General features: G+C 44.9%; 1 protein-coding gene across 1 annotated transcript in view; it reads right to left on the bottom strand.

Annotated features, from left to right (window-relative positions):
• Positions 1 to 770: 770 nt before the first annotated feature.
• LOC147421430 (mitochondrial ATP-independent inner membrane protease subunit 2-like) overlaps positions 771 to 14,940 on the bottom strand; it is a 49,455-nt gene continuing 35,285 nt past the window's right edge. The window contains exons 4-5 of the mRNA XM_086503717.1: positions 1,199 to 1,305; positions 771 to 1,095 (exon numbers count right to left, since the gene is read on the bottom strand). Coding sequence (XP_086359843.1) covers positions 1,014 to 1,095; positions 1,199 to 1,305 — 189 coding nt within the window. The 3' untranslated portion in view covers positions 771 to 1,013. The remainder of the gene's footprint in view (positions 1,096 to 1,198; positions 1,306 to 14,940) is intronic.

Genomic DNA, 14,940 nt, shown 5'->3' on the forward strand with positions numbered 1-14,940 from the left:
ATACAAGAGACAATGCTTAGTTGATAACTCGTACAAGAAATAGAAATGAACCTTCCTTAACTTGCCAGGTAGCACTAATCATCAAGCTTTACCCCACGGTCCACAATTGCTACCAAGAGTTCAATGCTTTATTAAGGCCTTCTGTAGGAAAACACTCTTTCATAAGGCCAAGAGAATGTAAACATTGAAGTTCGATTATGTCTCCTATGGTATTGTTTTTACCTACATTCTTGACACATGCACAGGCAAACCTTGCGTTGCCCCTAGGTTTCCAGCTTTAAACAATTTACTAATGTTTTACCAACTCAAAGGCTTAATTACATAAACAGGAGTGATCATTAAGTACCAAAACCTGAGACAAGCATGAGTTGGTCATCATGAGTGACCATTGTCCGCAGTGGGATCTCATTTTATTCTGGGCATAAATCAAATTAGCCAATTGCTTTGATTATATATGGGATTTCCATCATTCTTACTTCTGGAAAACTGAGGCGGAATAGAAACAAGTGGGCGTGCATGCGCAAGCGCGCGCACACACACACACACACACACACACACACACACACACACACACAACCTCCTAATCTAACAAGAGATCCTGAAATTTGATCTTTGATGCTTGAAAGCAAGGAATCAAGTGTTCAGATTGCTTCTGCAAGGCAGCTAGCTTCATACTTCATAGACATAAAGAACGTCAATACCGTGCTAACTTTCAGGCTAGAATCACAAAATGGTGATAAGAAAAGCACCATACAAGCAACAGGGAAGCAAGCAGGAAAAGGACTTCAAAGAGCTGAAACAAAAGAGATCTTTGTCTTGTATTTACACACACTGGGCACTATCCTTTCTGCAACCAACTTTGTTTTGATTTCAACACCCTATTGCTCTCCAAACCTTTTTGGAGAATCCATGCTCTTGTCCTAGAGCTTAATTATAGTAAATCACCTCCACGTACAAGAAGTTTCATCCTATTGTGGACTGAGAGCGAACATCATTGATCCAGAGCTCGTCCTTTATTGCTTGTCATGTTGTGACAATTCGTTCACATCGAGCTCGATTGCCAAGATGGGTGAATCTTCCCGCATAGCCTCCTCACTGCATGAAAAAATTATATGCAAAAAATTGATTTAGGTGTATTAGGTGCCGTTCCAGAAATTCGATATTCAAAATTAAGAATTCAGAAGAGTAAAACTGGTACCTGTTCATCACATGTGCATGGTCATCAGAGGAGCGACATGCATAAACAACTCTACCCACAATATTTTCCATGGGCAATTGCCCAAACGTCCTACTATCTCCAGAGGTCTGAACAGATTACACCAAAAAATTGCTCTCTCTCTCTCTCTCTCTCTCTCTCTCTCTCTCTCCAAAAAGAAGCTAAATTTTTATTACTTGAAAACCCCTCAGAACACCAGAATGGTGCCAATCCAGAGAGCAAGTACATGACTCTCATACATAGCGTGCTGAAAGGCTAAATTTAAAGAACCATATACAACTTGCAGATGGGCAGAAACTCAAAACCTGAATTAACTGAAAAACGCCAGGGGAAAAAGCCTCCCCTAAAGAGAGTAACAAGTGTCCCGGCCAACGTAAGATGACAACTGCCTCTGAAGGATAGACACTTCCCACCAGAAGTACATTCGGTGACGTAACTCCAAAATCCAAGATAAACAGAAGGCTATCAGCGAGAAAGGAAGATGGCAGCTGCTCAATGTCGGGCAGAAGCCCACCAACTAGTACCCAGTACCATCTGCAAGCACAGAGCAAGGGTAGCAATCGATGACAAAGATAATAAATAAGAAGCAACTGGCATCACTAAGAAAACCCCTGGGGAAGATCAAAAGAAAGAACCATCAGGGAACTAAACTAACGCTTTCAAGGAGGTCTCTTGCACTGTAGAGGACAGTCCACTTGCTTAAGGTGGCTCCTCTAATCAAAAGTTTGTGGCTAGCTCCAAGGAGACAGTTTCAAAACTCCGAGCCCAACCAGAAAGATATCTGCCAGTAGAGACCCTGGTAGAGAGACTAGAGCTCCAACCTGTTAGAGCTCTATGTTCACCTTCAAGATGCTTTCACTCTTGCTTACGGCTTTTCTCACGTGCGCTCAGGCCCTTGGTAGTGGGTTGGGCAAAATTGCGCTAAATCGCTCTCTCTCTCTCTCTCTCTCTCTCTCTCTCTCTCTCTGGCAGCTGGGGTTCAGGAGTCTTTTCTACTCTTGACCATATCTTGACACTCAGAGCCATCATTGAGGAGGGCAGATCGCATCAGAGACGGATCTATTGTAGCTTTGTGGACTTCCGCAAAGCATTTGACACAGTACCCAGAGCTAGATTGATGCGCAGATTACAGGAGATGGGAGTACCCACAGAGCTCATCTGGGGAGTTATGGCATTATACAGGTCAGTAGTGGGGCATGTACGTACCCCAAGGGGCCTTTCTATAGCGGTTCACTGCACTATTGGGGTGAAGCAGGGTTGCCCGCTCTCTCCTACTCTAATTGGTATGTATGTGGATGAGGTTTCTGACTACATTGAGAGAGCTGGGGATAGAGGTGCACAGCTGGCAGGGACATGGATTCCACTATTGTTATATGATGATGATATTGTGTTGATCTCCGACTCTCCGGAGGGGATGCAACGTCACTTGGATTGTCACAAAGTGATGACGTGGCGGACAGCAGAAACCCTAATTTCTGCCAGAAACCCTAAAATTCCTGCAAACCCTAATTTTTGCCAAAAACCCTAAATTCCGGAAATCGCGGAGGCGGATTATTAAAAAATATATATATATATATATATATATATTTTTGGAAAATGATGAGCGACGCGAATTTTGCTTTTGCTTTTTTTTTAATAAAAAAAAAGAGAAAAGACTCTCTAAGAGAGAGAGAGAGAACTGATGCTTTTGATTTTAAAAGCTTTTGGGGCTCTGCTTTTGGGCATCCCTTGTAACCTTTAAATTAGTGGTGAGGGCCTCACTTCTCAAAGCATCTGGACGCAGAGTCTGAGAGTGAAACCCTAACCGCTCTCTTGTACTTTGATGATTGATTAATACAAAAAGAAATATCGAAAGGGGCGCCAGTCTTTGGGGCCAATATCTCTAGGCACGGAACTCCGCCGGGCCAGTGCAAATCTATTGTGATCTGTGAATTGTTTTGAAGTGGTTATTTGGTGCTGTCGCGGTTGATTCTTGACTTGGAGTGTCCAAGTTTGTTACAGTGGTATCAGAGCACGGCCGATTTCTCTTTTACGGGAAATCCGATCCCCGAAATTTTTTTTCCGCGGCACCTATGGCTTCAGGCAATGATCAGTCGACTCCCTCTGCATCTGGAGATGCGGGCTGGGATCACAACGAAGATTCAGACAGAGAGTATGGCCCGCCTTGGCCTACTTAGGCGGAGCGGCGAGAGATAGAGCGTCGCCAGTTGATCAGCGATGCAACAATGATGATGCTCAATTTTGCCAAGGACCCGAAGATGGCAAAATATATGAACCAGACCTCTTTGAAAGAGCTACAGACGGAGTGGCAGAGAACCACAACACCACTCCCGAAACCCGCTCTCAAGAAACCTTCTGCCTCCAAGAAATATACGGAGAAGGAACTGGAGAACGTGGTTGATGCACGGATTGCTCAGCTTTTCGACGTGCAAAAGAAAGGCAAAAAGCACGGCAAAAAGCAAAACAAAGGTACTGACTTCCCGGGATATTTGGGTCGTCAGTCGACATTCGACAAAGCAAAGAAACGGAAGAAGCGTGTTCGATTTGAAGGAGTACCCAGTTCTTCTTCTTCTTCTTCTGACAGTTCTTCTAGCTCCTCGGATTAGAGCGAAGAAGACAGAAAAAAGCAAAAAGCGAAGCAAGACACAAAGCTTCGGAACGGGCAAGAAAAAGGCAAAGAAGGCTACATCTCGCCCAGAGACTGACAGTTCTACTGAGGACTCGTCTACAGACAGCTCAGATTCCGATGACGGAAAGTTTTATGCGAACAAGAAGAATTTTTACAAAGCCAACCAGTATGACTTTCTCGAAGATAAAAGCAAGAAAGTCCGAGAGTTTAAGGAAGGTGGCCACTCGATCAAGTTTGATACTTTTCAGGATACTCAGATGCTTCGAAGGCTTTGTCTTTTATACAGCAGTTTGACATCGCTTTCACGGGAGGACGCTATTCAGAGCACTCCAAGATTCGGAGAGCTGCCTCTTACTTTGAGGGGAATGCTCGTACTTGGTGGTCCACGCTTCTATTAAGCAAGACTGTGCCAGTTACATGGCTGAAATTCAAGAGGCTTTTTATTTCTTCTTGGTTGACTCAAGAGTTTGAGCGAGATATACGAGCTGCTTGGAACCATCTCCGGATGACCAAGAGCGATACAGTGAATTCTTATTGTGAAAGATTCTGGAGCTCTTTTCTACCCGCCTCTTCATTCAAGAAGATCTCGTTCAGAGAATAGATTGAGCGGTTTACCTTGGGTCTACCTACAGAGATCCGAGATCACTGCTTGGAACTGAAGTCGGCTTCTATTCAGGAGTTGATGAGTCATGCGAAGCGGGGCTTTGCCATTCACTATAGTAGTCTGACATACCCCACAGATGAGGCCATGACACAACGAGCCGAACAGACTTCTGGGAATGAAAGTAGAATGAAAAAGAGCAACCCAGAGGAAAAAAAAAAGGATGCACGACCCAAGCTTACTCCTGAGGAGAGAGCTCGCTTCATCAGAGAGGGGAAGTGCTTTGGATGCGGGGAACATGGACATATTTCCGCGAAGTGCCCTGATACGGCACAGAAAGAACAGCATGATAAAAACGACGACAGGTCTGAGAGTTCGAGAGCAACTGAGGAATGTGGCAGAAAAGGCAGATAGAAAAGCAGAACTGGTACCACATGGCGTGGGACCTGCACCGAATCTAATGAATGAAAGTACAAACTTTACCGCTTTCGGGGCAAAGCGAAGGATCAGGAAGCTCTTTTGAAGGAGCCAAGGCCAACTTCTTTTCACTTGGAATTGGCGGCTCGATTTGGAACTACGCCCGACAGACTGACGCCACAGGCGGAGGTAGTTCGATTGGCACCCGGATGGGACTGGCCCGATTTGAGGAATGTCCATGAAGTTAGAAGCTTCTTGGGACTGTGTTCGTACTACAGGCGGTTCATACGAAAATTTGCAGAGGTTGCTTCCCCTTTGCATACCTTGACACAGAAAGGAGTACCTTTTTCGTGGGGACCCACAGAGGTGACTGCCTTTCAGATGTTGAAAGAGAAATTCACTACAGGACCAGATTTGACTTTGCCGGACTTGCAAAAGTCATTTGAAGTATTTTGTGATGCTTGTGGTCGTAGTCTGGGTACGGTCTTGATGCAAGAAGGCCATGTCATAGCTTACGAGAGCCGTTTGTTCTCTAGGCCGGAGATGACAGCACAGATCTAGGGAAAGAGCTTTTGGCGGTTATCCATGCTCTTACTCAATGGCGGCATTACCTACTCGGAGCGGATTTTACTGTCTTTACAAACCATCAGAGTTTGCGCTACTTCTTGTCACAGAAGCAGCTTTCGGAAAAGCAGATGCGGTGGGTGAACATCTTGTCACAGTTCCACTTCCAGATTGTCCATGTGCAGGGACAGAAGAATGTGGTGGCAGATGCTTTGTCTCGGAAACCGTTGGTTTTGGCTATTTCCGCGATACATCATAGGAGCTTCGAGGATATGGTCGATCAGTATGCCACAGATACAGGTTTTGCAGATATTTTCACACGGATACGGGATGGGGAGACAGTAGCTGGATACACCCTTTGGGAAGGCTACTTGATGAAAAAGACTATGTTGTGAGTTACACAGCCGTTGAGGGAAAAGGTTATGACTGATTGCCACTGTCCACCTTTTACGGGTCACCGCGGCATTGCTACCACCATGAAAGGGATAGAGAGATTTCTTTTGGCGGAGACTGAAGAAGGATGTGGAAGAGTTTGTGCGCAGTTGCTTGGTATGCCAGAAGGTCAAGTTTGACAGGCATAAGGCACAGGGATTGTTACAGCCTTTACCCATACCCACCCGCCCCTGGGAAAATATTGAAATGGATTTCATTTTTTTTGATCTTCCGAGAATACAGAATGATCACGATGATTTTCCGATTACATGGCACGTCTGAGACGATTGTCTCCGACATAGACCCCAGATTTATGAGTTGGTTTTGGAAGGCAATTTGGGAGAACATTGGCACGTAGTTGCAGTTCTCGTCATCGTTCCACTTGCAGACTGACGGGCAATTTGAGATTGCCAATTCAGTGATTTTAGATTTATTGAAGTCTTGTATCTCGCATCAGAAGACTCAATGGAAAAAGAACTTACCTTTGGTGGAATTTGCCTACAATAACACGATACACTCTTCGACGGGGAAGACGCCATGAGAGATTGTTGAAATTGCTGCGAAGGTTCCATCCTTCCTGAGCACGAAAGATTAGAAATTTGAAGCGGATGAATATTTGCGAGATTTGGATACGGCTTTTGCCAAGGTTCGCGAGACTTTACAGAAGTCTCAAGAACGACAGAAAAAGGCAGCGGATCGCCATCGTCGCGACTGGAAACTGAAGGAGGATGATTGGGTGCTCTTACTTTTGAGAAGGCACGCCTAAGAAAGAAAAAGGGAAAGGAGAGGCTTTTTCCAAAGCTTAGTATGTGATACTACGGACCTTTCCAGATCATTGACAAGATAAATGATGTCTCCTTCCGATTGGAACTGCCAGATACTTGGAGGATTCATAATGCATTGCATGTGAGTCTCTTGAAACCTGTTAAGGGTGATGTGCCTGATGATGGGGAGCCTGATGAGCAACCCAAAGTGGAAGAAAACGAGGAGATCCTTGTTCCTGAACAGATTTTGGCACATAATGATACGAAGAAAGGTAAAGTCCGAAGGCGGTTCTTGGTTAAGTTCAAGAACTTTCCTGCATTTGATGCGAAGTGGATGGAGGAGGAGGACCTAGCAGATACTCCGCGGATTGTGAAACTTTACCTCGATGTTTTGGTTTAGCATAGTCTACTCCAAACGGAACCCAGAATTTAGCTTGGCCGGAGATCTGGTGCAGTGGGATGCACAAGAGGGGAGTCACTCCACTCCTTTGTCAACAGATGCCTCGATTTTGATACTAAAGTCACTGATGTCTCTTTGAGCTTCAGGGATACTGAGAGCTGACAGTATTCTGCTGGATGACTTTATGAAATGGAATTCCTGATTATGATACTGATTTGTTCTTGACTTCTTGTGAGTGCAGGAACTGATAGCCGAAATGACTGCAGCATTTTGGTCTGATTGATCTCGAATAGACATGGTTGCAATAGGGGTTAGTCAATCGGACATCGATGAGGTCCCGATTGGACCTAGATGTGATTGCTAGCTACATTGCCGATAAATCATGGTCTAAGATCCGAATGAATGTTGAATGTCATGTGATGTCCTGTGATGTTTGGTGATGTCCTGTGATGTCGTGTGACGTGACTGTCGATTTTGTACATGTGCTAGATGTGTGTTCCTAGTACGTAGGTACTAACAGTCACTGTCTGCTAAGACGGTTTATGGCTTTTGTCGGTTTTGCAGGCGTAATCGCGGTCGATTACAATGCTTTCAAGAGGGGGGTATGTCACAAAGTGATGACGTGGCGGACAGCAGAAACCCTAAAATTCTTGCAAACCCTAATTTTTGCCAAAAACCCTAAATTCCGGAAATCGCGGAGGGGGATTATTAAAAAAAAAAAAAAATTTTTTTTTTTTTTGGGAAAATGATGAGCGACGCGAATTTTGCTTTTGCTTTTTTAAAAAAAAAAAAAAAGAGAAAAGACTCTAAGAGAGAGAGAACTGATGCTTTTGATTTTAAAAGCTTTTGGGGCTCTGCTTTTGGGCATCCCTGGCATCCCTTGTAACCTTTAAATTAGTGGTGAGGGCCTCACTTCTCAAAGCATCTGGACGCAGAGTCTGAGAGTGAAACCCTAACCGCTCTCTTGTACTTTGATGATTGATTAATACAAAAAGAAATATCGAAAGGGGCGCCAGTCTTTGGGGCCAATATCTCTAGGCACGGAACTCCGCCGGGCCAGTGCAAATCTATTGTGATCTGTGAATTGTTTTGAAGTGGTTATTTGGTGCTGTCGCGGTTGATTCTTGACTTGGAGTGTCCAAGTTTGTTACATGGATGCTTTGCATATGTTCGCCCAGGAAAGTGGTTTGTCTGTAAACCTTGGTAAAACTAAGGTCATGGTATTTAATACCACCCCGCAGTGGATCAGGAGGTCAGCGCCCGCATTCACATACAGCCAGGAGAGAGTGGAGTATACAGATGCTTACACCTACCTTGGAGTGGTTTTCAGTGGACCAACATTTTCATTGAGGAGAGCAGCAGAGACTAGACTGACTAGAGCCCACGCAGCGTTGGGTAGATTGGGGAGGATGTGTTCACATGTTCAATTTCAGGAGCCTTGGACGAAGCTCTGGCTCTTTGACACTTTGGTGGCTTCTGCATTGCTCTATGGAGCTGAGATTTGGGGACCGTCCTTGGACCATCACGGGAGGACAGGTCGCACGGATGGATGGGGGGACATGGAGAAGCCATTAGTCTCTATGATCTTGCGGCTCATTAGAGCTGAGGCTTCAGTACCACGTGCCATTATCCGGGCAGAGCTAGCTGCCCCCCCATTAGTTGTGGAGGCGTTGACCAGATCTGTCTCCTTCATACACCGCATGTGGGAACTTCCCAGAGACAGATATGCCCGCCTTGCACTTGAGTCCTCTCGACAGTTGGCCAGGCAGGGAGATACAGCATGCTGGTATGGGGAGATGATATCATGGTTTCAGGCGCATGGGTTCAGCATGGACAAACTGCCCCCCTTCCAATACTCACTAGATGCACCCTCTCTGACTCTTACACAGTCCGAGATCACCAGGCTCATCCACCAGGACATGACTCAGCTAGACACCAGGAGGACATGGATACAGCCAACACACGAGTTGGGCACGAAGATGGCTTTCAGCATCTTCTCCAGCTTACAGAGGACGGTTTTGTGACGAGGTCCAGATACATGGACACCCACTTGTCTCATGGGATACGATGTGCCATTGGCCACATACGCACATCTTCACACCAGCTACGGATCGAGACTGGGAGATACAGTGAAGTACTGGAAGAGGCCAGGACATGCCTCCTATGTGACATGGAGCCTGAGACAGAGTTGCACTACACATGCCACTGCCCCGTCTACTACGAGGTACGTGGCCGCTTCCGCTGCTTGTTCAAAGAGGGCTTTGGACCACTCTCTAGAGTCATGCGGTACGAGGATTAGAGACGCTTGGGTCTGTTTTTGCTCGAGCTCGCAGACACAGAGAGAGCCTCATGAGGGGAGAGGCTAGCCAGTCTCAAAGACGGATCACAGACTTCTTTAGAGCAGATACTGGACACCCGAAGGAGCTACCACCACAGGAGAGCTCTTCACCTCACACCAGAGGCACACTGATCGACCGAGCAACCGAGTTAGGGAGATCCAAACGCCCACGACTGCGGAGGACTACAGAACATATACGGAGGCTGCATCAGAGGATTCGGATCACTTTGGCCCGACATGCACGACACCCGGTTAGGCTATTGACCATAGAGGAGATTGATGAGATCCGCCAGCGACGACCGATGCTGGATCTTTTGTGATTTAGCTATCCCACCTAGCTGCTTAGCTCACATCTAGCAATCTAAGATTCCATCGTATTTTTTTCTGCCATTTTTTGTTACTCTGACTTTGTATCAGATCCACCACATTGTAACTTTCTGGTTTTATAGGTCACTTTGGCCTTTTGAAGACGTTAATATTACATTTCATTTCATTTCATTTCTCTCTCTCTCTCTCTCTCTCTCTCTCTCTCTCTCTCTCTCTCTCTCTCTCTCTCTCTCTCTCTCTCTCACACACACACACACACACACACACACACAAAACTAGAGACAGAGCTGCACTACACATGTCATTGCCCGGCGTACTATGAGATACGCGGCCGCTTCTAGTGTCTGTTTAGAGAGGGCTTCGGACCATTTTCTAGAGTCATGAGATACGAGGATCAGAGATGTCTCGGATTGTTCCTACTGGAGCTACGCAGACTTAGGGAGAGCTTGCTGAGGACATCAAGGGAGAGAGTCTCAGAGACGAATCACAGACTTCTTTACACAAGCCAGGGGAGAGGCAGAGGAGCAGTCACCACAGCAGATCTCAAAGCCCACCCACACTAGAGATACGTTGCTTGACCGAGCCATTGAGCTAGGCAGATCTAGACGCTTGTAACAAACTGATAACGTTGGTGCAGCCAAAGTTGGTCGAAGCTAGGAGATGGTCTATGCCAGGCAAAGGCGGCAGTCGAGTGCAGTGCAGAAGGCTAGGGCAGGTGCCAAGGCCCTAGGCAGCCAAAGGGTAGCAGAAATGTATGCTTAAAGCGGCTTTTTAGGCCAAAAGTCATGCGGGATGGTCCAGATGGGATGGCACGTGAAGGTATCCGAAATGCCAAGTCAGTGTCCTAAAATGTAGTTTTCAGTGTGCTCTAGAAGCTGGTCCAGACGGCTCGTCAAACAAAGCCCCGGTTCTCAAGATAGAGCGTGAAGCAAATCCCCGACGGATAGGGCAGCTGGGGACAAGTGGCCCGGGCTGATGTCAGTAGCAAGGGTAGTGTGACATGCTATCAATGTGGCATGAAAGGTCACAAGAAACCTGATTGCAGGTACTATAAGGCAGAATTGGAAAGGAAGAAGAACGGTGGAGACAAAAAGAAAGAGAAGAAGGAGATCAAGACAGATGCACACGATAGTCCAAAGGACAAAGAGAAGGCCAATGTGGTCTCTAGTGTTGTTATTGAGGAGCTGTCAGATGTTGAAGACATCTTATGTGCCACTTTGTCAACTGATGATGCTCATAAGTCTGATGCCTCTCTCAATGTTCATACACAGGATATGCAGATCACCAAGAGTGATCTAATTGATGCTTTATTGATTGTTAATGATGCATTATCCCAGACTTGGATAGTTGATTCCATGTGATTCCTATCAAGGAGTGCTTTTTTACTTTTGTTGCAGCAGCCATGGCCATGTTTACCTTGGAAACAATCATGCATGTTCCATTGAGGGTATTCGCACCCTGCATCTTTCTATAGATGACACAAATGAGCTTGTCTTGCATGATGTTAGATATGTGCAAAGAATCAAGAAGAGTCTGCTTTCTGTTGGTCAGATGGATATGCATGGTTACAGCATTTTGTTTGAGAGAGGATCATGGAAGATGACAAAAGGCTCAAGGTTGATTGTAAAAAGGTACAAAGAAAGGGACACTTTACTGCTTGCATGGAAAGGCCTTGTTGGGCAAATTTATTGCTTTGGCTGAAATTAACTCACATATGGAGTTGTGGCATAAGAGGCTTGGCCATATGAGCCAAAAAGGCCTTACTAAGCTTTGTAATTTGAACAAGCTTGATGCTAAAGGCACAAAGCTTGATTTTTGTAATGAATGTCAATATGGCAAGCAAGAGAAAAGTTCTTATTACTCCCGTGTCTCTCGCAAATCTAATGTGCTTGATCTTGTACATTCTGATGTTTGTAGCATGCCCACTAAATCCATGGGGGGTGCACATTATTTTGTCTCTTTCGTTGATGATCATTCTAGAAAAATCTGGGTTCATTTGCTCAAATCTAAGGATGAAGCCTTTGCCGTGTTTAAGAAATTTCGTGCATTTGTGACCACCTAGACAGGTAAAAAGCTGAAATGCTTACGTACGGATAATGGGGGTGAGTTCACAAGTGGTGAATTTAACAAATTTTGTGAAAATTTGGGCATTAAGAGGGAGCTTACTGTTCCATACAACCCCTCTTCTAATGGTGTGGCTGAAAGATACAATAGGACTTTATGTGAGAGGGTGAGATGCATGTTGTCCACAGCTAATCTCCCTCATGGATTTTGGGGAGAAGCTCTAAAAACTGCAGTGCATATATGTAATCGATCCCCTCTAATGTCTTTGAAAGGTGACATCCTTGAAGAGGTTTGGTCTGGTAAACCTGCTTCATATGATCACTTACGCGTCTTTGGTTGCGAAGCGTTTGTGCATGTAAGACCTGAGTTTAGGAGTAAGCTGGATGCAAAGTCCATTAAAGGCCTCTTCATGGGATACGGTGAAGAAGGTGAAATGGACTACAGAATTTGGTTACCTCAACTCAAAAAGGTTGTACGCAGTCGGGATGTTGTTTTTAATGAGGCAAGGCTGCTTAAAAACAATTGTGCCTCTAATAGTGACCATAAGAAGGTCAAATTTCAGCATGTACAACCACCTATTAGGCCTAATTTTGACCCTCGGGATGCACCACATATGGCTAAAAATGTTGATGAATCAGTGGTGTTTGAGCCAGATGACGTTGGACAACAAAATGAGGCTCCTGAAGGGCATGTGCAGCCACATAACAATACTGAAAACAGGGCTGAAAATGATGTACAACAGCCCTTTGTTGATGATATCATTGTTCCACCTGATGTAGACCCATTTCCAGATAATGTGGATCATTGGGTGAGGCGTTCTACTTGTCCAAGGCAGAATGTGAGTAGATATGATCCCTCTTTGCATTATATTCTCCTGACAGATGAGGGTGAACCTCTTACTTATAAAGAGGCTAAGTCATGTGAGTCAAGTAATAAGTGGGAGCTTGCAATGCAAGAGGAAATGAAATCCTTGTATGCAAATGATACTTGGGATCTTGTGCCATTGCCTAAAGGGAGAAAGGCTCTTCCTAACAAATGGGTATACAAGATTAAGATTGTGGATGAAAAACCCAAGTACAAGGCAAGATTGGTTGCAAAAGGATATGCACAGAAAGAAGGAATTGATTTTCAAGAAATCTTCTCTCTTGTTGTAAAGCTTACAACTTTACGTGTCCTTTTTGCTCTCGTTGCCGTGCTTGATTTGGAATTGAATCAAATGGATGTAAAGAAAACGTTTTTGCATGGTGACATTGAAGAGGACATATACATGAAACAACCTGAAGGTTTTGTAGTTCCTACACGTGAGGAACTTGTATGCGAACTGAAAAGGGCTCTGTATGGTTTGAGACAATCATCATGGCAGTGGTATAAGAAGTTTGACACTTTTATGCTGTCTCAAGGCTTTAAACGCAACCATGCAGATCATTGTTTGTATACGAAAAGGGATGAAGATGGTAGTCCCATCATACTTGTTCTCTATGTTGATGACATGCTGCTTGCCGAGAAACATAAGACTAGTCTTGATGCTCTGAAACGTAAGCTAAATTCAACATTTGCCAGAAACCCTAATTTTTGGAAACCCTAAAGCTAGCGGCAGACATGCCACGTGGCAACAATACGGATTTTTCCGTGCTTTTTCAACCTTCCAGCGACGACAATTTGTTGCTTTTTCTCTACGCATTGGCAAGGAGAGAGAGAGAGAGAGAGAGAGAGAGAGAGAGAGAGAGAGAGAGAGAGAGAGAGAGAGAGAGAGAGAGAATTGATTGCTTTATTTTACAAAAAACTCAAAAGAGTTTGTGTGAGATAGAGAGAGAACAATTTGCTTTTATTTTGGAAGATTTTGGGGCTTTGCTTTTGGACATCCCTTGTAAACTTTAAATAAGTGGTTTAGGGCTCACTGTGCACAGCATCTAAACGCAGAGTCTGAGAGTGAAACCCTAACCGCTCTCTTGTACTTTGACATTGATTAATACATAAAGAAATACCAAAAGGGGCGCCAGTCTTTGGGGCCAATATCTCTAGGCATGGAACTCCGCCGGGCCAGTGCAAATCTATTGTGATCTATGAATTGTTTTGAAGTGGTTATTTGGTGCTGTGGTGATTGATTCTTGACTTGGAGTGTCCAAGTCTGTTACAGTGGTATCAGCACAGCCGATTTCTCTTCTACTGGAAATCCGATCACCAATTTTTTTTTTCCGCAGCACCTATGGCTTCATGCAAGGATCAATCGACTCCCTCTACATCTGGAGATGCGGGCAGGGATCACAACAAAGATTCCAGCAGAGAGTATGGCCCGTCTCGGCCTACTAAGGCGGAGCAACGAGAGATGAAGCGTCGTCAATTGATCGATGATGCAATAAAGATGATGCTCAGTTTTGCGAAGGATCCGAAATTGGCAAAATATATGAGCGAGACTTCTTTTCAGGAAGTGCATGCGCAGTGGTAGAAAACCACACCACCACCCCCGAAACCCGCTCTCAAGAAACCTTCTGATCACAAGCAATATTCAGAGAAGGAACTAGAAGAGGTGGTTGATGCACGTATTGCTCAGCTTTTTGACGCGCAAAAGAAAGCCAAAAAGCACGACAAAAAAGCAAAAGAAAGGCACTGATTGCCCGGGTTATTTGGGTCGTCAGTCGACATTTGACAAAGCAAAGAAACATAAGAAGCGTGTTCACTTTGAAGGAGTACCCACTTCTTCTTCTTCTTCTGACAGTTCTTCTAGCTCTTCAGATTCGAGCGAAGAAGACAAAAAAGGCAAAAAGCGAAGCAAGAAACAACGCTTCGGAAAGGGCAAGAAAAAGGTAATAAGTCTAAATCTCGCCCAGTGATTGACAGTTCTACTGAGGACTCGTCTACAAACAGTTTAGACTCCGATGAAGGAAACTTAAGAATTTTTATCAAGCCAACCAATATGACTTTCTGGAAGATAAAAACAAAAAAGTCAGAGAGTTTAAGGAAGGTGGACACTCGATCAAATTTGACACTATTTCAGGATACTCAAATGCTTCCAAGGCTTTGTCTTTTATACAACAGTTTGACATCGCTTTCGCGGGAGGACGCTACTCAGAGCACTCCAACATTCGGAGAGTTGCCTCTTACTTTAAGGGGAATGCTCGAACTTGGTGGTCCACGCTTCTTTTAAACAAGACTCAGAGCACTCCAAGATTCGCAGAGCTGCCTCTTAC

This window comes from Adiantum capillus-veneris, chromosome 27 (genome assembly GCF_014529385.1).
Source record: "Adiantum capillus-veneris isolate H3 chromosome 27, ASM1452938v2, whole genome shotgun sequence".
NCBI lineage: Eukaryota > Viridiplantae > Streptophyta > Polypodiopsida > Polypodiales > Pteridaceae > Adiantum > Adiantum capillus-veneris.